We start from the raw sequence: 25,182 nt of genomic DNA on the forward strand, positions 1-25,182 counted from the left end.
GAAATTAGATGCACCCATTACTAATTAACTATTATTCCTACCTAAAACAATCAAATCCTAATTACCCATATCAAACAATCAAATCCTAACTCAATATTAAAGAAAAAAAAATCGAAACCAAATATTACTTGTGATAATGAAGGCGGCGGCGGCTTGATAACGATGGAGGTTTTGGCGGCGGTAGCGACGGCGAGGGTATGAGCGGCGGTGAGCGACGGTGGAGGGGAGGGGCAGCGCCGGTGGGTGAGTTGAAAGGGTTTTTCTTTTTTTCTTTTATTTGGTTTTAAAATAAGTAATTTCAAAAAGTTTTTGATATAATTGATATTTTGTATGAAAGGGTGGTTTTGTACTTTTCATTTCATTTTGGTATTAAAGTAAGAAAAAAGTTATAAATATGTACTCAATTATGATTTTAAACTTGGTAGTATTGAACTAAGCAAAAGTTGGGATTTGTTATAGTGATCCCCTAATAATATTTATAAATATATAAGAACACCAGGTTAAACAGAAATCCGCATATGCATACACACACCCACAACACAATGCGCACGAACTGCACACACCACAACTCAGCAACCTTCTTACCGTTTGAGAAAACTTTTAGGACTTTTATGCATGAGGACTTTAAGATTATTGTACAAGAAGTATGGACAGTTGATCGCCAAGGAAGTCCAATCAGCGTTCGGGGGGGTGGGGGGTTGATAACGGACAACATACACTTGGTGGAACATCTTATGCGGCACTATGAGAGGAAAATAATTTCGCCTAGATGCTTGGTGAAGATGGATTTACGCAAAGTATATGACTCAGTTAACTGGGAATTTCTCCAAGCTAAGCTACGTTGGAGGGCTTGGGTTTCCCAGTTAAATTCACGGGATTTATGCAATGTGTAATTTTGTGTCGTATTCGATTTCGGTAAATGGTGAGACGAATGGGTTTTTCCCGGTCATGCGAGGATTGAGGCAAGGGAACCCCTTATCACCATACTTGGTCGTCATATGCATGGAGTACCTCTCCCGACTACTCCATGTACGGCCGGTGGAACAGGAAATAAATTATCATCCAATGTGCCACCTTCACAAGATAACACATCTAATATTTGCCGATGACTTAATGGTCCTTTCTCGAGTAGATGTCGAATGGGTATGTATCTTCGCCAAGACGGTTTACGAATTTGGGCAGGTTTTCAGGCTCAAGGCAAATCACGCGAAGTCTAATATATTCCTAGCGGGTGTCAAACAGGGGGACCGATTTAATATCGAAAACGAGTATCACTTTGCCACGGGTGTGTTCTTGTTTCGATACCTTCGAATTCCACTCGATGCATCCAAATTACGAGTGCTCAACTATCAACCACTGCTCCATAAAATTGAACAGGCAATAGGTGTGTTGACTCACCAAACACTCTCTTACGCCAACCGATTAGAGATTTTGAAAACAGTGGTACAAGGTACGTGTTGCTACTGGTTATCAATATTCTCGATTCCACACGCAATTATTGAGAATATTGAGAAACTATGAAAAACGTTTTTATAGGGTGAGGCTGCACCAAAAGTGGCGTGGAATAAGATGTGTAGACCGAAAGAAGAAGAGGGGTTGGGCCTTCTCGACTTGAATGACTGGAATCGAAGCCTTCTCGTGAAAAACTTGTGGGATTTTCACTTGAAGAAAAACTCTCCGTGGATACAGCGGGGATACAGTGGGTAAATGAATTTTATCTCAAGGGACGAACCATATAAGAGTGGTCACCACCACTTACAGCTTCACCCTTCTTCAAGAGCATCATCCAGATCCAGGACGATCTGGTGGAGAACGCGAGGACTACTCAGCTACTTATTGCTAAACTGGAATCATGTATGGAGCTTGGCAAACTAAACGTGAGCAAAATCTACGATTGGAACCGTAGGGTAAACTACTTTGGGCACCATCGACGACTCCAAAGCACTCATTTATTCATGGATGGTTGCACTGGATCGAATGGCCACGATGGACCGGGTGGAGCGAAAGGGTTACCCAATCGATAATTCAAAATGTGTGTTATGAGGCATGGTTGACGAGAATAGGAAGCACCTTTTTTTCAAGTGCAACATGTCAAGAGATGTGTGAGACAACATTCAGATATGGACGTTGGGGATCAGCCAAACACCAACCACATTGAATGCAACACTCAAATGGTTAAAGAAGGACGTACGGGGGAAGTCGTACTGCAACAAGACACAACGATGTGCACTGGCTAGCATCGTGTACCACATTCGGAGGCTCGGAATAAGTGGAAATTCGATAAAACTCAAACTACTCGAAGGACCTCATAAGGAAGATCCAAATACATATTTATTCGGCTATGTTTAGCCAACACCCGGAGCTTGCTATTTCATAATGGGCGAGTTTTAGAGGCTAGGGTTTCGTGGGTTATCCCATTTTTATATGTTTTAGTATGCTAGTTATTTTCATTTACTGCATTCAGTACTAAGTGCTACACCCGAGAAATAAAAAAGTGTGGGGATTGCAAAACGTAATGTGGAATCGTACGACATGATTGATTAGTGTTTCTAGACGTGGAATTGTCTTTACTATAAACACTAGAACGTTCTTCATATTCTCGAGAAGTAGGCAAAAAAGAGAGTCTCTTGTCACTAGCAGAGAAGATGGGAGGAGCCCCTGGTCTTTAATAATAGAAAGCAACATGTAAGCTATTTATTTCAAATTATAATGTTAAAAACACATATCCAACAGTTTTTTAGTCTAAAAACACATTCATCAATTACTAGAAATTATATAGATGTGTGTCCGCATTTTTTATTTATTTATTATATTAAGACATTTAAGATATTTCTCGAAAAGAGCTATAATATAAATTTATTTTCAAACTTGACAACCGTTAAATTAAGTGTTTAAGTTGATTTTTTAGGATATTTGCAGATTTCAGTTATTATAAAAAGGGTAAATGGCAAATAGGCCCATGACAAAGACAGTTAATTAAAAGAGGAACATCCAACTTTTTTGTCTTTCAAATAAATCCAGTTCATTCAAACTTATTTGCAAATAAGGAAAATCTTTTTATATATACCAAAATTACCCACAATTCATTGAAACTCAATTCAACTCAAATTTCATTATTTACACCCCAATTAATCAATTTTAACCATAATTTCAATTTTGACTCAAATTTTGACACGCCACCACCGGAGACCGCCGGTCGCCGCCGTTGACTGGCTTTGACCGCCGGTCACCGGCGTTGACTTTTTTTTTTTTTTTTTTTGAAAAACTTTTTTTTTCCTGAAATTTTTTTCCGGCCGGGTCTCCGGCGTTGACTTTTTTTTTCATATAATTTTGTTTTTTCTTAAAAAAATATTTTAATTAATATTACTGTCTTGGCTGCTAAATTACTGTCTCCGGCAGTTATTTAACTGTCGGAGACAGTAATTTAACTGTTAATTGACTTTTTTTTTCTTCAAAAATATTTTAATTAATAATACTGTATTTGTTGCTAAATTACTGTCTCCAACAGTTATTTAACTGTTTGAGACAGTAATTTAACTGTTAATTGACTTTTTTATTCTTAAAAAAAATATTTTTAATTAATATTACTGTATTCGTTGCTAAATTACTGTCTCCAGCAGTTATTTAACTGTCGGAGACAATAATTTAACTGTTAATTAACTTTTTTATTCTTAAAAAATATTTTTAATTAATATTATTGTATTCGTTGCTAAATTACTGTCTCCAGCAGTTATTTAACTGTCGGAGACAGTAATTTAACTGTTAATTGATTTTTTTTTAAAAAATTTTTTTCTTAAAAAAAATTATTTTAATTAATATTACTGCAGTGACTGCTAAATTACTGTCTCCAACAGTAATTTAACTATCTTAGACAATAATATTAATAATGTTACTGTTCGGGAAAATAATATTCATAATATTACTGTTTGGGACAGTAATATTACTGTCTGAGACAGTAATTTAGTAGCCAGACAGTAATATTAATTAAAATATTTTTTTCTAAAAAAAATTCAAAAAAAAAAAAAAAAGTCAACGCCAAAGACCGGCGGTCAACGGTGGTTGATCGGTCGGAAAAAAAATTTAGGAAAAGAAAAGTTTTCAAAAAAAAAAAAAAAAAGTCAACGCCGGAATCTGGCCGGAATAAAAACATTTCAGAAAAAAAATTATTTTCTGAAAAAAAAAATTTGGGGGTTAATGTGATATATTTGTTTAAATATGGGGTCAATGTGTAATATTAAGGAAGTTAAAGCATAATGGGTGGAACTTGTGAGAATTATATTATGGAGGGTATTTTAGACTAAAGACATGGGAATGGATTTAATTGAGAGACTGTTTTTTTTGTGGACCAAAATGCATTTAAGTTCCATGTGATGGACCCTTTTGCCATTTACCCTTATAAAAATAAGTAATTATCTCAAATTGTACTCACAATCATTAACTTCTACTTTAGATTCACTAGTATTAATTTATTATGTATTATTAGTACAATAGCAGGAACTCAAATGGAGTACTTAGATTGAGCAAATGACAAGTTCATGATAATCCACTTAGGCCTCGTTTGCTTAGTGCTATTAATCTCTATTAACTAAATAGTAGGGGTTAGTAAGATGTTTGGTTGACGAGATTCGTATTTAGTCAAGCCCGCTACTACACTCAAAGCCCGCAATTAAGTGCTATTATTTGGTTAAATTAGTAGCACCCCTCCCCCTGCGATTAATTTTGTAGGGGGTGATTAAAAGAGGAAATTTACAATTTTATCCTTAAAACCATATCTTAATTTTTTTAATTAAAATACTTTTTAGACAATTCACATTAAATACCAGAATTTAACAAATTTAATACAAGATTTAATCTAACGAATCAAACATCTTACTGACTAAATAATTAATTAGTCACTGGGGTATTAATCCAATCTCACCTAATCTAATGTAATCCGATATAGGTAAACAAACAAGGCCTTAATTAAAAAAGGAAAATTCAACTTTTTTTTTTATTTTGCAAATAAATCTACACCTCCCACATTCATAGGTAATAAGTAAAACTCTACAATATATGTCTCTCAAGAAAGAAAAAAAAATTCCACAATATATAGCAACATTACCCTTGGCCCTTTCAGACAACCCTTAATTCATGATTCAAACTAATTTAATCGCAATTTCACTAATGAATCAATTTTGACCATAATTTTGACAGTCTCTGCAAATAAAATAAAAAACAACTGTAAAACTATAAGCTAAATGTTACTTATATGTTGGCCACAATGAACACCATAACACTATAAATCTGAAAAGGAAGTGCACGGGAAGAACAGTCTACAAGCGACCACAATCATGGATTGGTGTAGAGACTACCTCAAGGAGTATTTAGAACATCAACTGCATTCATTTCTTAGACAACCTCTATGACACCCTACGGAGTGGAAACCACCGGACGATGGAGTGATCAAAATTAATGTGGATGCAAGCTTTCCGCGTGGTGAGACGTATTATGCTACTTCACTGGTCGCTTGCAATTCTGGGGGCGAGTGCGTGTTTTGGATGGTTCACAAGTTCGTCATACGGCCAACGGTGGTAGATGGAGAAGCCCATACTATTTTCAGGGCATTAATCACATCACAAGAAAAAGGAGTGGCCGAACATTATTGTGGAAGGAGACAATTTACAGGTGATAGCAGCGCTTCGGGACAAGAATCATTCGGTTCTTCCGTTTGGAGCATTCATTGAACAAAGTTTGTCTTTATCTAGAGTCTTTATATCATGTATGTTCAATTTATTTGACGAACCGGTAATAACTTGGCACATATGTTAGTGTCGACCTATGGTCATTTTTGTAGCGAGGGATTGACCCTTCCTTCGGACTTGGCGGAAATCGCCCAATAACGTCGATCGGTTCTTCTCCAAAAAAAAGAAAAAAGGGGAAAATTAGAAATCAAAATTGGTGAATTGGGGTTAAATTAAAATTGGATATATTTAAGGGGTTGGGGTTAATTTTATCATAAATAGTAGGATTGTCTTTATTAATAATACATGTCGAATGAGCTTTTTAATTACGAGAAAAAAACCATGAGTCTCGTTTTGAATTAAATCATTGTATTAGGGATCTCCATGTAATTACCCGTAATACAAAATCAAATCGAGTCTCAGACTCTCAGTGATTCTAATTAATTGATTTTTATAAAATTTAAGAAGTCCGACCAATTTTTCGGTTGATTAGACAACTTTAAAGTTTCTTCTTGTAACATTCAATTTACACACAAGCAAATATATATACTAGAACATCAATAAATTAATAACCTCATTTAAAAAAAATCAGAAATTGGTCCCATCTCGGAACAACGTGCTGAATTAATAATTCGTTAAATTCATAAGATAATACACATTCAAAAATTTTAAGAATCCCCATATAATATATAAATAAATTAAGCATAAAAATAGTTCTTAAATTACATAGTACATTACATATTTTATAGATATATGAATGCTTAATAAAATATAATTTAATTATCGTTTGTTTCTTGCTGAAGTTCACATCACCATCAATCTCGTCCCTCCCTTTTCTTGACAAAGTTAGAATTTCTGGTATAATTTTCTCATAACTCAACAGAAAATTGTTCAATATTATTGCTACTTATAGAGCTTCCGTTCCTCCCTTTTCTTGACAAGGTTAGAATTTCTGGTATAATTTTCTCATAACTCAACAAAAAATTGTTCAGTATTATTGCTACTTCTAGAGCTTCCGTTTGAGAAACAAACTCTATACAGTTAAACATCAATAAATTAATACTGTTGGGACCATCAAAATTTTATTAATTTAGCGAAATATTAACTTATCAATAAATTAATAATTATTAATTTATACATTAATTAATAAATTATTAATTTATGAAATTACTTTAATTATTATTTTCAATAAATACATTATTTTTAATTTTTTTACGTGTATATTATTCATTGTATCATTAGTTCAATGCATTATAGAGCCTGTTTCACGAACGGAAGCTCTTAAAGCAGCAATGGTATAGAACGATTTTATGTTGAGTTATGACAAAACAATACCGAAAGTTCTAACCATGTTAAGAAAAGTGAGGGACGAGATTGATAGTAATGTGAACTTCAACAAGAAACAAGCAACAATTAAATTATATTGTATTAAGCTTTCATAGATCTATTAAATATGTACTATACCATGTAATTTAAGAATTATTTTTATGCATTATTAATTTATATATTATATGGGGCTTCTTAAATTTTTCGAATGTGTATTATCTTATAAATTTAGCGAATTATTAATTTAGCACGTTGTCCCCAAGTCGGGACCGGAAAAAATTATTATTTAAGCGAGATTATTAATTTATCGGGTATTAATTTATCGAGATTCTACTGTAGTATACTGAATTTATGGTACAATGAATAATATATACGTATAATATGTATTTGTTGAAAAATAATAATAATAATAATAATAATTTCAAAATTTAATATGTTATTAACTAATGTATATACTAATAATTATCAATTTATCAATAAATTAATAGTCCATTAAATTAATAGGATTCTAATAATGCCAACTGTACTAATTTATAGATGTTTAATTGTACAGGCATACAAATTTTGTATGGTATACACACATAAATAGCTGAATATACAAGTGAAATTTTACGGAGTATTGTATAAAATAAATAGTCTTAACCAATATATTAGACCTCCAAATTTCAATTGAATAGTTCGACCCGGCTAATTATTAAAATGCTATTTTTTATATACGAAACGTATCGACCGTTATAACAACAACAATAACAATAAAAATGCGTCCGTACGAAACGAAAATGGTTTCGTACGAATAATATTTTATTAACAATAAGAATATGTATTTTTTTTTTTTTGATAAGAATATGTAAATAAACAATATTTTCCATGCCAAAAAGCATGCCGGCACCACACGATTTGTTCACATAAGAAAAGCAAATACTCCACCACCGCTTGATGAGAATCAATAAATTTCACACCAAACGTATTAAATGAAATTTTATCCCCAACTCCTTAAGCTAGAAAAGTGTGCACCTTTGTTCCACTAGTAAGGGGGGGACCACCAACGCCGTTAAAGGTTCTACTCATGCATGCCCATCGGTGATGTCATGCCTTTGACGGGATATACTAACGACGTCAAATCCCAGTTGCAGTTTACTCACGTGTTCAAGTCTTGCAAGACCGCTTCCAACGCCTTTTTAATCGTTTGACTTAAATTTACATTTTTGCCCCTCGTCGGCCAAACAAAAACCCCACCATCTTATCTGAAATCTATTTTCTTTTTTAATTACATTTTATAAATTACATTATCATTTAACAACAATTGTTTAAACTATTTAAATGATTATTAAATTATAACAAGAAATTAAAATGTGATACTGGAGATGATTGATTGTCTTGCAACAATTCGAGAATATCATTTCTGTAAGATAATCGTTTTCGCTCCGTCACTTCTTGATTTACTTATCAAAGTTTCACCGTTTCTATCTTGTCACGTATAAATGTTATGTCAAAATTGTAAGAATTAATTAAAATTATTGTTACAACTCTATTACAATCTGAAATTACCGCCAAAATTACCAGATTTTACTTTGGTAAAATAAGCACTTCCACTCTACCACGTCGAAGACAATCGCTTCCACTTTATCCGTCTAACTTTTTTCTTTATTAAGATAATTACTTCCGCTCGATCAAGTTTAAATTTCCTGCTTAAAATTATTACTACCCATCTATTATAATCTGAATTTCCCGTCAAAATATCCACATTTCTTTTGTAAAGTCATCACTTCCACTCTATCCGTCTAATAATCTTTTATTTATTAAGATAATCACTTCCGCTCGATCAAGTCAAAATTTCCCGCTAAAAATTATTGTTACCACTATACTACAATCCTCCATTAAAAAAAATTCACAATTACTCTCGTAAAATATTCACTTCCAGTCTATCACATCGAAGATAATCGCTTCTTCCGTTCTAAATTTACGTCCAACAATATTTTCTAATTAAAAATCGCTTCCACTCGATCAAGTCTAAATTTCCCGCGCTGGATTCGGCACAGAAGAAAACAAACGCTTTTCTAATGTATAAAATTGAGGAATAAAATAATATTATTTATTAGATTTCCTAGGTGGTTTACCGGGAGAAAAGAGTTATCAGTTCACACAGATGCTCCCTTTTACTTGAACAGAATCCCTGCTCTTTCTATTTGTTTGTTTTTCCCCTCTCTCTCTCTCCTCTCTCTCTCTCTCTCTCTTCTATCTCTCTCATCCTTGAAAATGTTATGCTTTGAGTTTCTCTTCGGCGTCCACCGCTACACAAGATCTTGACCAGAAATCAACAATTCGGTGAGACTCCTATCCCCCATGGCTTCCTAATTCCACAAAATTACCAATTTGCTCTCTCTCTCTCTCTCTCTCTCTCTCTCTCTCTCTCTCTCTCTCTCTCTCTCTCTCTCTCTAGATATTGAAAAGATGGGAGCTCTAAATCCGTGAAATTAAGGAAGAATTAATTGTGGAAACTCTCTTTCTAGAAACACCCACTTCTTGTTAGAGTCTCAGTTGTATACAGAAACTGGATTTTTGGGTTTTTTCTTCAGAGATCTGTCAATTTAAATTGCTTGTATGATATCAAAGGTGAGGGAGAGAACTGGTTTATATAATTCACTGGTTTTCCTATGAATTTTTTTTAATTTTTTTTTACAATTCCAATAAATTTGTGTTTTTTTTTCTAGCAGGAAGATGTCATGAAATGCAGACAGTGAAGAAATTAACCAAGGCTACGCTGTAGTGAAATTCAACAAAAAAGAAAAATTAAGAAGAAGAAAAAAAGTTGGTGGTTAGAGAAGCAAAGAAAGGATTTTTTGCCAGTTTTACCCCTGTAATGGCAGTGAGAAGTGAAGAAGAGTCTTCAGAACTGAAAGACGTACAGATCGGCTGTTCTTGGATTCCGACAACTCCCGCAAAACCCAATTCGACAAATCAGCAGCCGATCTGCGGAGAATGGCTAGAAAATCACCTGGCTCGACCCAATAGTACGAATTTGTCCGAATCGGAAATGCTAAATGGAGAATCTCTGCAAACACAAAGCCAGACATCAGCTGCATGTTATAATAGTCCAGCACACGTAAGTAGAGACGAAGCCGTCAAATCCCATCTTAGCTCGGACTACCTATCGGAATTCGACACGTGGCAAGCGAGTAAGAGTACAAGTTCCCATGTTTATGTAGACAATGCACGCGCGTACGACAAGTTCCCTGTAAATGATATGGACAAATGGCCCGCCATGTCGTTCAGTAATCTATTGGCTCTAGCAGATTCAGCCGGCAACAAAGGACCAGCGCATAATGTACCTGCTACGAGCACTTACGCTTCGACACCGCTTTTTCACCCCGAAATTGAAGGTAGACAGTTCATAATCAGCTTTGGAAATCCTGCACTGCAAGATCACGATAGTTCGGGAGCAATATATGATGCTGGGTTGAATATGGCGATGCGTAAGTGCACAACCTTGTTTTAATTCTAGGAAATAAAATTCTCGTTTCGGTATTTATTTATTTTTTCCCCCTTTTCCTTACCATTATCAAAAATATTCTGACTTGTTTATATTTGTGCCAGTTTGAGAGCCTCTATGTGGAAAACTTGTGTAGGAACTTTAGCCATGAATAATCGTCCCAGCCAATGAGTTTGCACTCGAGAGATCCATTAAAATGTTGTTTCCTGAAATTAAAAATAAAAAACTAAAAAAAAAATTAAATCTTGCATAATTTGAGTTTGAAATGCGAAAAAGAAAAAAGTGCAACTTTACAGCATCTGAACAAACACATGAACAAACACAGAGAAGCTTATGAAGAACGTAGCCTTCTGCATGCATCATAGACATCTGTTTTTACTTTTTATAATATATTGGTTTTTCAAACTTTGAAAAATGACATGAACTCTGAACTGCTATTCGACAGATGGAAGTTCGGCAGCTTCTAGGCCTTCCTTTAATCTCAATTCACCCCCCAGATCAAACACCAATATTGCAGCATTGAGCAAGAGTGCATCATCCCGTTTTGCTCCTATAACTCCAGGCAAGAACAGTAAAGCTGAGCATAGGCAGGACTCTAATTTCATAGATTTAAGCGTAGACGAGCTCCCAGCAGGAAAGAACTCACAAGAGAACAAAACCACAATGTGTGGAGGAATGGAGCTTCGCAAGAAGAAAGAAAAGTCTCATCTGGTCGTCGAACAATTGTGTGAAGACGACAACACGTCCACACAATTGCAGGAGAATCACAAGCCTGACAAGGAAGGTACCGAGGAAGCTGACATGATCAAAACCCCTCCACCAAAGGCGAGGAAGAAAAAGCACAGGCCGAAAGTCATAATCGAGGGTAAGAAACAAAGGACTCCTAAATCGAGTGCAGTAAAACCTAGTGTTCAACAAGAAACCCCAAGTGGTGTAAAGAGAAAATATGTTCGAAGAAAAGCAGACGACAATCCCATAGAAGGGGATTCAAACAAGAAGTCTCCTGGTCTTGCAAATACAAATACTCCAGGGGAAAAGAGGAAGTATGAAAGGAAAAAACGAACCAACAAACCTGAAGGTGACGATGACATGCATTGTAAGGAAACCGCCGAGACAGCTGAGATAAATGTTCCCCGTTATACCAGGAGTTCGTGCAGAAGATCACTCAACTTTAACTCAGATACCCAAGCGAGAGACGAAAGCTCTTCGTACTGTCCACCTTCGAATTGCAACAGTGACTCACAAGCAGAGAACTTTGATGCAAAAGATCAATCAAGAAATGGCATGGAGAAAAATGACGTGGACACTTCTCAATTACATACACACTCTATAAATCAGTTACATGAAGATTACCTCTCAAGGCCGGAACAACATTCTCCAATGTTCACAGATCAAACTGTATCCACCCGAGGGAAATGCCAAATCATATTCTCCGATGTAACACATGACAAAGAGGTCAATACTGTTCCAGTGAGAATGAATAATCCCGATAGCCGAATTACGCAAATGAGTCAGAGTGATTCCATCTGCAGCAGCACATGCTTGACTCCAGAAAGACGAGTGGGAGGCTTGAAAAGAAGAGGCACGGGTGCAGATGCTGAAGCAGAACTCTACAACAGAAACGACAATGGAGCATTTTACAATTCCTTGCAGGCGTACCTTCCTGCATATTCACAAAATGCACATAATACTTACGGTTCTCCAGGATTCCAGTTTCCAGCAATTTACAAGAAAAAGAGGACTGAGAAGGTGTATAATATGGTCTCATCTTGCTCGCAGCAGTACACAGCATCTACCTCAGACAACAATAATTTAAAACATGAAAGGAACGATGTCAGATTTTCTTGCACGGAGCTTTTCGCATCAATAACCAATCAGGGATCTTCTGGTGCTCAATTTCAAGTTGCTAATTTTGCAGCTGATGCTACTCAGAATGGAAGGCAAATTTTCGAAGACCTGTTAGCTTTGGGACCTACGGAGAGAATCAAGAGGAGGAGATCCAAAGGGGTTACTCGACTACGTGATTTGTCTTCGCTGCTAAAAATTTGTCAAGAACTGCCGTCATCTTCAAGTAGAGAAGCAACAACATGCATGGAAGCCCTTGTAGCCGACACTTGCTCAAAAACGGCAAAAAAGAAACGATCAAAGAGAAGCATGATTATGAATTCTGCACAAAATTCATACAGTCACCAATCAATGGGTAATTATAATAAACCTACATAATGCAACTATTAAGGGAAAAAAAGTTATTTTACCTGACTAATTGCAACTTCTAATGCAGGACCACCATTGGCTCTAACGTGGAAATGCATGTCACCAGTTGACTCGCTCATTGACCAACTTGACCGACTAGATCTCAATGCAGAGAGGTGCCGACCATCAGGACAAGAGCAGAATCCATTTATGGCATACCACAGAGATTATCAACTGCAACATGCACTTGTTCCGTTTCGAAGATATGGTGATGTTGTCCCTTATGATAGTTCATTTGATCAAGTCAAGAGAAGGCGGCCAAGGCCTAAAGTTGAGCTTGATGACGAGACTAGTAGAGTGTGGAAACTTTTGTTGGAAAATATAAACAGCGAAGGAATTGACGGAACAGACGAAGAAAAGACAAAATGGTGGGAAGAAGAACGAAGAGTATTCAATGGAAGGGCAGATTCGTTCATTGCACGCATGCATCTTGTACAAGGTATACTGACTTTGGTACAAAGTACACAAGTTCTTTGATTCTCACTTTGGTAGTGAACAATTAAATTGACATATGCATACGTTTAACATAAATGCCTGTAGCCTAAAGTTTTCAGGCTTACCTCCATCCAGTGTAATCTCTGCTGTCACATTATACAGAATTTCTAAACTTAAATATGTCGTAATTTCTTCACAGGGGACAGACGCTTTTCACCGTGGAAGGGGTCAGTTGTTGACTCTGTAGTTGGTGTTTTCCTCACACAGAATGTTTCGGATCATCTCTCCAGGTTTGGCTGAACTGAGTTATACTGAACCTTGCTATTTTTTAGATTTTTCTTTAGCTTCTGAATCGCAGTGAAGAACTTAAATACGATCATTGAATGTTTGCAGCTCTGCCTTCATGTCACTTGCTGCACGATTCCCCCTCGAAACAGATACGCAGCATGAAGAATTTCATGAAGAGGGACTGGGTACCGAAATGAAAGAACCTGAGGTGTGTGAGCTGGATTCTCATGGAGACTTTGGATCGAACAAAGATATCTTAAAAGAGTCGGTTAGTGGAGAGGTTACCGAGATGCTTCAGGACTTTAAAGATGATAGTGTTAGAGAAGTGGACAGTGGCAATTCTGTTGGGAACAGTTTTGACGGGATTGTCTTAAAAGACAACTTTAGAAGCCAATCAACTGATACATGTAAAGATTGTCCGGTTATGTCCCATGAAACTGTTGCAAACGAAACGGCAAGTTTGGTTGAGGAAGGAAAAGACGCAGTAGAAGACACTCTTTCTTCTCAGAACTCTGTAGATTCTCCAATTGCACAAAACGCTGAAAGGAGTAATTCTTGCTTACTGAGCACCGCAGAAGAGGAACCAATAGCAGGAGTTACAGCAGATAGGTTCACCAGCTCTACTCCGTTTGTAAAGCTTCTACAAATGGCTGGCACTGTACTGCAAGGTGATTATGAAAAAGGCAGTGACAAAAAAAGGTCCGACGAAACTCGTCAGATCCAACTAGAAAGCTTGACCCTTAACTTTCAGAGCACCAGACATTTGGACACTCCTACATTCCCTTCTAATACCGATGCATCGTGTAGTAAGTCTACTATGTCTGATCTACTTTCAGAGTTTGAGTTATCTCAAAAAAACAGCCAGTTATTCAGTAGTTCCGGCGGAAAAGAAATTTGTGCGGCTGAAATTAGTGAATTCTCTTCCGAGTCTGCCTCAGGTACCACATTTCGAAATATTTCAGCTGTTAGTTTCAACGAGGGGCCAACGATTCCCAGTCCAAATGCCCACTCGAGTAACAATGACCAAGTACCAAAACAGATTCTCTTGCAAGAGAATACTTGCAAAATGCAGGAGGTTTCAAAAACTCGAATCCATGCACAAAATTTGATGGATGTTACAGGTAGTACCAGCAATATTGATTATTCAAAAAATTCCGAGTCCAGGGAAGTTAGCTCAAATAAGAACAACACTGGCAAGATGGTTAATGGACATAAAGCAAGAGCGGGGAGACCGAAAAAAGAAAAGGAGAACCAAGTTGAATGGGATCTATTGAGAAAACAGGCACAGGTAGATGGTAAAGAAACAGAAAGAACAGCCAATAGAATGGACTCAGTGGACTGGGACGCTGTTAGATGTGCAGACGTTAACGACATCGCGCAGACTATCAAAGAAAGGGGAATGAACAATATGCTAGCAGAGAGAATCAAGGTATCCGTTAGATATTTGTAGCAAAAACAAAATTTAAAAGCTTTTATATTTAGTTTCCAAACTCAATACCAATTACTTGTTCAGGAATTCCTCAACCGCATTGTTAGAGACCACGGAAGCATTGATCTGGAATGGCTTAGGGACGTTCCACCGGACAAAGCAAAGTAAGCTCGAAGCTTTCGTGAAGAATGTCTATAACTACATATTTACCTTTTTTTTTCATTTTCCAGAGAGTATCTATTAAGTTTCAGAGGATTGGGTTTGAAGAGTGTGGAATGCGTGCGGCTTTTGACGCTTCACCACCTTGCCTTTCCAGTAAGTTTCTAGCTTGCAAATAATGCCTATCTTAAAATGGGTTAGAAACTTACTAACAAGGTTGTATCCACAACACTCAAATAGGTTGACACCAATGTTGGCCGTATAGCCGTACGATTAGGATGGGTACCTCTTCAGCCATTACCCGAGTCGCTTCAGCTACATCTACTGGAAATGTGAGTCTTTCAACTTCAATCATATTTCCCTGCGTTAATGTAGGTTCGCATGGAGAATGACTTGTGCTTCTTCCTTGTGTAGGTACCCTGTATTGGAGTCTATTCAGAAATATCTGTGGCCTAGGCTCTGCAAGCTTGATCAAAGAACACTGTAATTACTTTTTTATCTTTTCAGAAAGAAAAAAAATTATATTGAATACGCTACAAAACGAGAGTGTCCATCAATGGTTTATGATTCTTTTTTTTCTTTTTGCAGATATGAGCTGCATTATCAAATGATCACGTTTGGAAAGGTACAAAATTAATTGTTAAGTCTTGGATATATCCTATTACAGCCAGTATATTTTGTAAAATATAATACGAAAACAACTTGGTTTTGTCAGGTATTTTGCACAAAGAGCAAACCAAATTGCAATGCATGTCCTATGAGAGGAGAATGCAGACATTTTGCAAGTGCATTTGCAAGGTTTGTACATCATTCAGTAGTTATTGCAATAATTACATTCTTAAAAGAATTTATATCAGTTGATCGAAGTTCTAAATTCTTAGATCCTTTTGCAAGTGATGAAACAGTTCTTTTTTCATCTGATATTAGTAAAAACATATTCTTAAATTGACTGAATCTGATAAATGTGCTTACAGTGCAAGACTCGCTCTCCCAGCACCAGAGGAGAAGAGTATCGTGGGTGCCGTAGTAAATAGAACAGCAGATCAAAATCCAACAAGTAGTAGAAATACCTTAGAGTTGTTGCCTTCACCTCCGTCTAATCAAACGGTTGCTGAATCTGGAGTTAGCAATTCCCAACCAATCATTGAAGAACCTGCTTCACCAGAGCCAGAGTATCCAGAAGTTCTAGAATCTGACATTGAGAATGCTTTCAACGAAGACCCTGATGAGATTCCTACAATCCGACTCAATATGGAACAGTTCACTCACAATCTGCAGAAGATTATGGAACAGAACACACAACTAGACGAGGGCGATATGTCAAAAGCCTTGGTAGCTTTAACTTCAGAGGCTGCTTCGATCCCCGTTCCGAAACTCAAGAATATGAGCCGACTCAGAACAGAACATCAAGTGTTAGTAAACAATCCTAATCTCATAATATTTTTTAAATTTTCCCGCAAACTATATGTAGGATTTTCATGGGACTCAACAAACTATGCGACAATAACTCTCAAGTGTTCTGAAGCATGACGAAATGTTTATTATATTTGCCATCTTATACTCATTTTTTTCTTTTTACAGCTATGAGCTTCCAGATTCACACCCTCTACTAGAAGAGGTTAGTGCTGTTCTATCTGAAAACTGTACAACTTAATTATACAATGTATATTCCAAACTAAGTATAATTTCTTAATTTGCAGATGGACAAACGAGAACCTGATGATCCTTCTCCTTACCTACTTGCAATATGGACCCCAGGTATTGAAACACAACCACTAGAATTTAGCTCAACGTAGTTTCTTTTTTTTAAATAAAAAGCTATCAGATAATGAACTCAATTGAGTTACTTTAAATGTGACCGTTTCTACTGAATGTTTGAAACCAGGTGAAACCATGAATTCTATTGATCCACCAGAAAGACGGTGCATATCGGAAGGGTTTGACAAATTATGCACAGATGAGACATGTTCTGCATGCAACAGCATAAGAGAAGCAAACTCTCAAACTGTTAGGGGGACTCTTCTGGTAACTACTACTGTTGTACTAACACTTCATAATTATGACTACACTTGTGTAGCTAACCCTAGTGGTATATGCAATTTCCTGACCAAGTTATTCAATCTAACACAACCATTTGCAACAGATACCATGCAGAACAGCCATGAGAGGAAGCTTTCCACTAAATGGCACATATTTTCAAGTAAATGAGGTATACGATATGACCAATTCTTCTGTTCAGAAAGACACGATAAAATAATTTATTGAAGGGGTTTTGAATGTATACTTTGTTCATCTGCAGGTATTTTCTGATCACGAAAGTAGTCTATCTCCGATGAACATTCCAAGACAGTGGTTATGGAACTTGCCAAGGAGAACAGTGTACTTTGGGACGTCAATTCCAACCATCTTTAAAGGTAATAAGACAAAAAACAATTGAATAACTAAACATGGCAGTTCAGTTATCAGAAAGACTAAGAATCCGTCATTTGTTTATGTTTTTTTAGGGCTGTCCACGGAAGGAATTCAGTACTGCTTTTGGAGAGGTACATCTAGATATTACACTGTTCTTATCTAAGCTGCTTCCTCTAGCACCTTTTTTTGTCGATAAATGAAATATGGAAACCATGAAGCAAGTGTCGTCGGTTTACCATCTATATAGGATGTAGATTCGGTACCACTACTCTGCTGCCTTGGATAAAGAAATAAAAAAAATAACAAGAAGAAACACAAAAGCAAAAGCAACAAATATTGACCCCTAAAGCCTTCTTGCAAAGTATAAATAGCAATCAAATGAACATCACTTAAAACTTCAGAAGAATCATTAACGCATGGAGATAGCCAAAAAATGGGGAACCGGCACCTCTTTTTATCCTTTAATTCTAATAGGTGCAAAAATTCCCCCTATTCAACACTTGCATATGCCATGTTAGGAGATTATTTTTCTGTGATGGTTGAAGATCAATCACTTCAATATAAAAGCTCAATAATGTCGGAATGCAAAGGAGTTTGTTTTCTCTTTCTTTTTTCTATTCATTCTAGTCTATTGTTTTTCCCTCCTTTGAAAAAACATGTTGACAAATAATACACAAATAAACTCATTGACAAATATACGAGTCAAACCTGTTAAACATCAGCCATACTATTTAGCTAATGTCTCATTGGAAGCAGATATTTGACGACAGGGAAACAGCCAAGCAGAAACCACCATTGCATTGGTGGACTGGGCGATCATAAATCTACATTAACCCAGTCAAGATTAGTTTCAAAACCTCACGAATACCCATTATCAAAATTTACAAGCAGATAGTAGTAGCAAAAACACTCGACGAAGATTCTGTTTTTACGTAATTCTAGTGTTAGTTTGTTGTAACAGTTTAAATAGTTACAAGTATTTGCAACATCTCGGTAACATCAAAAAGCTTGTTCGCGCAGTTAATATTGTCCGTTCGTATCATAATTAGTTTATCTTCTTTTACAGGGTTTGTCTGTGTCAGAGGTTTCGACAGGAAATCGAGAGCACCGCGTCCCTTGATCGCCAGGTTGCACTTCCCCGCCAGCAGCAGATTAGGGAAAGGGAAAGGAAAGGTAGATGAGAAGGATAACTAGACTTCAGTTAGAAACATCAAGGAAAACATGTTCTTTAGCTTGTATAATATTGAAATAGGGTTGCACTTGTTGTATTAATCGGAAATAATTTTAATTTCTTCGGCAAACATGAAATGTTGATTTTCGTGCAGGGATTTTTTTTAGGAATGAGACTTTTCTTCTATCTTTGTTGCCTAAGAACATCTAGTGGTGAAATGGTATTCCCAGTTTATGATCAAAGCAACTATTTAACATGCTATAAACTAGTAACCTAATTTCCCTTCCACCGAATCCAACCGAGACAACAGTAACAAAAAGCTCAAGCATTCACTTGAAAACCGTCGAGATCAAACAATGTTATTACGACCTTGTTTCCAATTTTCCATCAGTTTCGGTGCAAACAAAACCTAGAATCGAAAGTAAGCGCAATAACACACTTAAAAAATACATCAAATTACCAGAAGCTACAAAGCCAAGCACACACTTTCTTTCCATACACAATCGTCTGACCGGAATTACAGTCCGGTAATCATCGTAAGGTGTGGATCTCTATTTTTGCATATATACTACTTCCAACAAAACTTGGAATTATTAATATTTTTTTTTTAAAGGAAAATTATACGAACTCAAATTTCATAAACAGAACCACAAACACACTCGTCTATAAATATATATATATAAATATATATATATACTCCTGTTAGTGTTTTTCTGATTGACAGTATCAATCTAGAATCCTGGATTAATATCATTACAACCATTCAAAGAAACGTTCGCCGAATTGAATCACATCTACACTCTTAAGTGCGTGAAAGAAAAAAAAAATAGATAAAACAAATAGATCTGCGGAAGCAAGCGTACCGTTAATCCGTTATAGAAAGTGCAGAATCTGAGCCTGAGTTCCCCGAAGATGAAATGGAATGAGATGATGAAGAACTGAGAGCTATTTGCGGCGGTGTGTGTGTTTGGTGTGGGTTGGGGTTTAGTGAGGGGGAAGATTTGGGGAAACATTTGGCGCCTTGAATTCCCTCCCTTTTGAAATGAGCGGGTATGGGCCAAAGGTTTGGGTCTAAATGGGCGGGGCCCTTCACTTAAGTTCCTTTACTTTTGGACTTATGAGGCTTTAAAATGAAGTTTTGAGCTCGGATTACCTCTCAGGTCTCGTTTGGCTATACGGATCATATTAGTTTGAATTGTTTCGGGTGATTAATTAATGGGCAATTTGCAAATATTTTTTTGCCATAATTATCTTTTTTTACTTTCAAAAAGTTTTTCAAACACTCTCAATTTCTCATAGACACAACTCAAAAAAATCTGATATTCAACAAATTTTGGGATGGGATCTAAACGATATGGGCCCGGAGGTAATTTTTTTGTCTTTTTCTCGAAAGTGTTCGTTTAGTTTTACACGAACACTTTAAGTTTTTTTTTTCTGGTATTCTTGTGGCGGCTTTAGATAAGGATTTTGTTGATGTTTGTGTAAATCCATGCAGAGTTTGACAAAATTTTCATGTGAATTCACGCGAACAAGTGTTAATATTATTTAATTTAATATTTTGTTAACTATATTTATGTGCAACGTGAAGATATATACATAAATGTTGATGAAGATGCGAAAACATTCGAATTACATGACTACAATTAATATTTCATTATTTCGACTGTGTTTGTTGGTAAAGATACTAGTTGAGTGGACGATGAACACGATCCTTAGTCAGGGTCGTGAGATTAGACGTTAGTTTTTCCATAAAGGCAAACAATATTTGCCGTGTAAAATGGCCTATAGAGGACGACGAAAGAAATTCGATGTCAAAACAAGCCGAAAGTCTGGTACAATAAAATGCATTATGGGATAAAGAGGGTCGTGATGAATTATGGAGCATTACCATAAGAAATGACAATCATAATCATCGTTCTCATAAATATCCTCACGGACAACGTCCGGCTAGTCATTTGACGCAAAAGCAATGTGAAATGACAAATTTACTGAAAAGAAGTCATGCTAAGCCGAATGGAATTTGGCATCATTTGAAAAGTACTAATCTGGATACGTCAGCTATCTTGACGGATTTGTACAGTGAATCTGCAAAAATAAGACGAGAGAAAGTAAAAGGAAAGACAATTGTACAACATATATGTCACAAACTCAGTGAAAGTGGCATCGAACAAACTTAACTGGCAATACAGTACAATATGTTATGTTTCCGCACCCCGATTTGATCAACCTTTTGCATTTATTTTTGTACGTTATACTGATAGATTGCACTTGCAAAACAAAAAAGGTGATAGCTACTTAAATGTGAATTTGATATATTATTTTTATGTCATGTTGATAAAATCATAATTACGTACATGTAGGTATTAAATGTCTCTTTTGGAAATAATTGGGGTTAATCTACAGGAAACGGATTTTACTATTGTTGTTGTTTTTATGTCACGTGAAAATGAAGACACATATACATGAACTTTGAGATGCGAGATGCATTACCACCCGGAATTGACCCTAACAGTTCGTGAGTTGGGTCTACTGAAAACATTGCCTAACGTGTTTCCACAATTGTATCATATGTTATGTTTATATCATATAAACAAAAATGTTGAGGGAGATGTGTCAGAGTTTTTTGACAACAAAAAATACAGTGTGTCATTTACGGACGACGGTATTGGAAAAAATTAGTGAATTTGGAGATTGATAAATATTATGCGTATAATTACAACATGTTTAGTGTGTATAGAGAATATCCCAAGCTGATAAGATACGTCAATAAACGTGGTTGATTTACAAGGACGAATTTGTAAAATGTTGGACTAACAATGTATTTTATTTTGGTAACACGACGACTAACAACTATACAATAGGAACTTTTCTCAAAAAAAAAAATTTATACAATAGGAACTCTTTTTTTTTTTTAGATTTTAGGATTAACTGATTGTTGGTTGAAATATGATGGAGACTGCACTTCGTGCATCGAAGAGTTGGACCAACATTTTAAAGTTGCTAAAACGGACAATGACATTCTTAGATACACGATCATATCCATCAAAACTATCGGTGATATTGTTTTCATTTATCGAATATTGTTGGTCCCGTCGAACTCCACTTCGCCCATTAAGTTCCAAAGGAAACAATATTTGTTGATGTTTCGTCTGCAATGACCATCAACAAAAGTCGTGGTCAAGCACTTTAGTATGTCAGTTTATCTTCTCACGCATGTATTTTGCCAAGGCCAATTGTACATTGCGGTCTCAAGAGTCGAAAGTAGATCTGACATAAAGATTCTAATCAAGTCTGAATTTAGTGGATTGTCAAGTGTTACTAGTAACGTCGTGTACAAAGAAGTGTTTTAGCGAATTTGAAGGTTATACCTTAAAGAATGTCATTTATTTATTTTATGTGTCATGTTGTCTTATTTAGGTACTTGCTTTTTACGGTTTGAAAATTGTTATTTACAGTTCAAAACACTAATTGAATGCCCAAGACGGGCGCCAGGACGTGTACGAACGCCCAAACCGGGCGTTCATACACGCCATTGGCGCCCGTCTTGGGCGTTCTACCATGTTTTTGCGAAACAAAAAGCCCTACAAATCGATTTGTAGGGCTTTTAACATGAAATTGGTTCCGTAATCGGCCTACCCAATGCATATTACACATAAATGAGTCGAAATTACCTCAAAAAATCGAAGCCCAACCCTTCTTCAAGCTTGATTTCGAATTTTCGATTTTTTTCTTTTTGGTATTTGCAGTTTGGGGTGTTTTGGGGTTTTTTTGGGAGGTTTTGGGGTTTTAGAGAGATAAATGATTTTTTGTTATGAACGGTAAATAACAATTTTCAAACCATAAAAAACATTTCATCTTATTTATGTGTTTACATACTCTCATTGCAGGGGTATTATTACATGGTGTGTTTTTTTTGGCGTATTCGGTGTTGTCGTTTTTTAAGATACTTTGATGAAAATATTGTTTTCCTTTTCGCATTCATTCTATTGTTGTTTGAGCAATATGCTATACTGTTTGGATGCAAAACACGAAAAATTTTGCAGATTAATTACTCGATAATATTAGACTTCATTGTAATGTCTTGATCTACTATATATAGAAACAGTTGGATGGACAAGATGGTATAGTGAATTTGATTCCATTAATTTTAGTTAGGGTCCATTTGATATACACCCCCAGGATGGAAAATATATAGGGATAGGTCCACCCTTAAAACTCTTCCTTTGAGATACCCCCTGAAGAGACAAAAGTACTATTGTGCCCTTAATTGCAATTTTCAGCAAACTGCATTTAGTATTTTGCCCATGCATTCAGCATAATGCCCAACTGTATTTAGCATTTTGGGCCTGCATTTATCAATTTATATACTCCAGATTTTTCGGGCAGATATCAATTTCGGGCAAATATCAATTCGGGCAGATTTTTTGGGTATGCATTTTTTAATAAAAAAATATAAATGTTTATTTTATTATTATTTTTTTATATATACCTTTTTTGTATTTTTTTTATTTTTAATTTTTTTAATTTTTTAGTTTTTTAATTTTTAATTTATTTTTAATTTTTTTCATTTTTAATTTTTAATTTTTTAATTTTTTCGATTAATTTATTATACCGGATTTGACTACACATGACTATAGTTATATATAATCATGTACTATCTTTTTTACCCCAAAATTCATCTACACCAACAACAAAATTCACAATTTAGGTCTTGATATTATAAATCAACTAACCAACAAAAAATGAAAAAAAAACACAATCACATGCATATATTTTTCAAACATGAACACGCATTACTATACATTAAAAAACACATAGCATACATATAACTATATGTTACTACATGTGACTATAATTATGTACAATTATCTATAGTTATATAGAGTGACATAAAGTCTGGAGTACTGTAGCATTAATGCAACTTCACATGGCACTTCTTTGCATCTCATAAGGTTATACAATGCAAAACATGTGACAAAAAAATACGAGTTAAAGAAAACGAAGAACAAAATGGCACAAGTGAATTAAATTACATGAAAAATACAAAAAAACAATGAAAAACATTTTTTTGATAAATTTAGTTTGGTGAACTATAGTTACATGTAGTTATTTTCATTCTTGTTTCTACATATGACTATATATGACTATATGTAGTCAACTATAGTCGCATGTAGTTATGTTCATTCTTGTTACTAGCTACATGTGACTATATATGACTACATGTAGATGACCACATATGACTATATATGTATATAAATAAAATTCATCTACAAAAGTTCACCGTATCGTGTTTGCATAATTTATTATAACACCGTATCGTTGAAAATCTAGGTAACTAGATAGATCATTCCAGAAAATACATCAGTCCATCTATCATTACATGTTTTTTTTCTTGCTCACACTAAACTGCTGCCTTAAAAGCCAAATTAGGTACAACAATTTAGACCAAAGACCAATGTTAAATGATGTGCCCAATCGAGTTCGAACTTCGAACCGGTAAGATAATTCCAATAAACATACAAACTTTACTAGATATTTTCTTTCAAAATAGTCCTCCTCATCACATATAAATCAGACACAACAATATTTAAAAAAAAAACATGTACAATTATGTCTATGTATGTATGTATATACAAGAATGGTGAACGGACCTTCCAAAAAAAATGAAGCCATTTAACAGAAAACACTGCCCCAATATGGATTGCAAGCTCTCTTGACCTAAACCCCCAATAAACAAATTAAAGAAAAAAAAAAGATGAGTCAAACTCAGTTCCAACAACATTGTAACTAATCGAAGAATCAGAGAAATCAAAGGTTAATTCTTATTACCGGAGACAGTATATGACGACGCGGTGAAGGCAACAAGCCTCTCTGGAACCCTCCAACCAGATAAGGGATGATTGCTTCAATGTAATTGTGAAATCGACCGTTAAATCCATTCTACTTGTTGTATCCATTAAAATAAATTTAAAAAAAAAATCAAAATCGATAAAAAAAATTCCCTGTTAGTAATTGGTGGGGTTTTGAGGAAATTGGAAGAATTTGAGCGAGAAAACAAACAGACATGATATACATGCGCATCACCAGCATATACTCATTGTATAACTCATACATGACTACATGTTACTATACGTTACTATATAGTAAAAATCATACATGACTACATGTTACTATATGTTACTATATAGTAAGAATCATACATGACTACATGGTACTACATGTTAACTATATAGTAAAAACCATACATGACTACATGGTACTATATGTTACTATACAGTAAAAATCAATTAAACTTCATTAACACTTAATACTTGAATATGTACCAACACTTATTATCAAATAACGAAGATAAATGAGAATCACAACAGCTACTACCACTATCCCCAATTGTTACGTAACCTAATATTCCAATTCAAAAGTTATTCTGTCGAAATATGGTCAACAATTTAACCAGGAGATTCGAATGAATTCATTTTCAGCTTAAAGGATTAGGAAACGT

General features: G+C 35.4%; 1 protein-coding gene and 2 long non-coding RNA genes across 3 annotated transcripts; 1 reads left to right on the forward strand and 2 right to left on the reverse strand.

The window, feature by feature from the left end:
- The first annotated feature begins 9,143 nt into the window (after positions 1-9,143).
- DML1 (demeter-like 1) lies at positions 9,144-18,869 on the forward strand. Its single transcript, XM_012984656.2, has 20 exons — positions 9,144-9,371; positions 9,761-10,519; positions 10,982-12,736; positions 12,818-13,228; positions 13,424-13,514; positions 13,618-14,941; positions 15,026-15,105; positions 15,172-15,256; positions 15,341-15,432; positions 15,515-15,583; positions 15,689-15,725; positions 15,816-15,898; positions 16,075-16,512; positions 16,682-16,718; positions 16,801-16,858; positions 16,986-17,125; positions 17,244-17,309; positions 17,400-17,514; positions 17,605-17,643; positions 18,579-18,869. The coding sequence occupies exons 2-20, from the start codon at positions 9,907-9,909 to the stop codon at positions 18,704-18,706; spliced, it is 5,661 nt and encodes a 1,886-aa protein (XP_012840110.2). The 5' UTR covers positions 9,144-9,371; positions 9,761-9,906; the 3' UTR covers positions 18,707-18,869.
- On the reverse strand, positions 9,677-10,742 carry LOC148767283 (uncharacterized). Its single transcript, XR_016034118.1, has 3 exons — positions 10,601-10,742; positions 10,195-10,461; positions 9,677-10,098 (listed from the first exon to the last, which is right to left on the reverse strand). It is a non-coding gene; the product is annotated as an uncharacterized LOC148767283 (long non-coding RNA).
- Positions 15,954-19,694, reverse strand: LOC148767284 (uncharacterized). Its single transcript, XR_016034119.1, has 2 exons — positions 19,547-19,694; positions 15,954-18,336 (listed from the first exon to the last, which is right to left on the reverse strand). It is a non-coding gene; the product is annotated as an uncharacterized LOC148767284 (long non-coding RNA).
- Positions 19,695-25,182: the final 5,488 nt, after the last annotated feature.

This window comes from Erythranthe guttata, chromosome 10, assembly GCF_056151865.1.
Source record: "Erythranthe guttata isolate IM_541 chromosome 10, IM_541, whole genome shotgun sequence".
NCBI lineage: Eukaryota > Viridiplantae > Streptophyta > Magnoliopsida > Lamiales > Phrymaceae > Erythranthe > Erythranthe guttata.

Coding starts and splice junctions, on each gene's coding strand:
- DML1 (XM_012984656.2), top strand. CDS start 9,907: ATGGCAGTGAGAAGTGAAGAAGAGTCTTCAGAACTGAAAGACGTACAG. Junction 12,737..12,817: donor ATACAGTCACCAATCAATGG/GTAATTATAATA, acceptor CTTCTAATGCAG/GACCACCATTGGCTCTAACG. Junction 17,126..17,243: donor CTGTTAGGGGGACTCTTCTG/GTAACTACTACT, acceptor CATTTGCAACAG/ATACCATGCAGAACAGCCAT.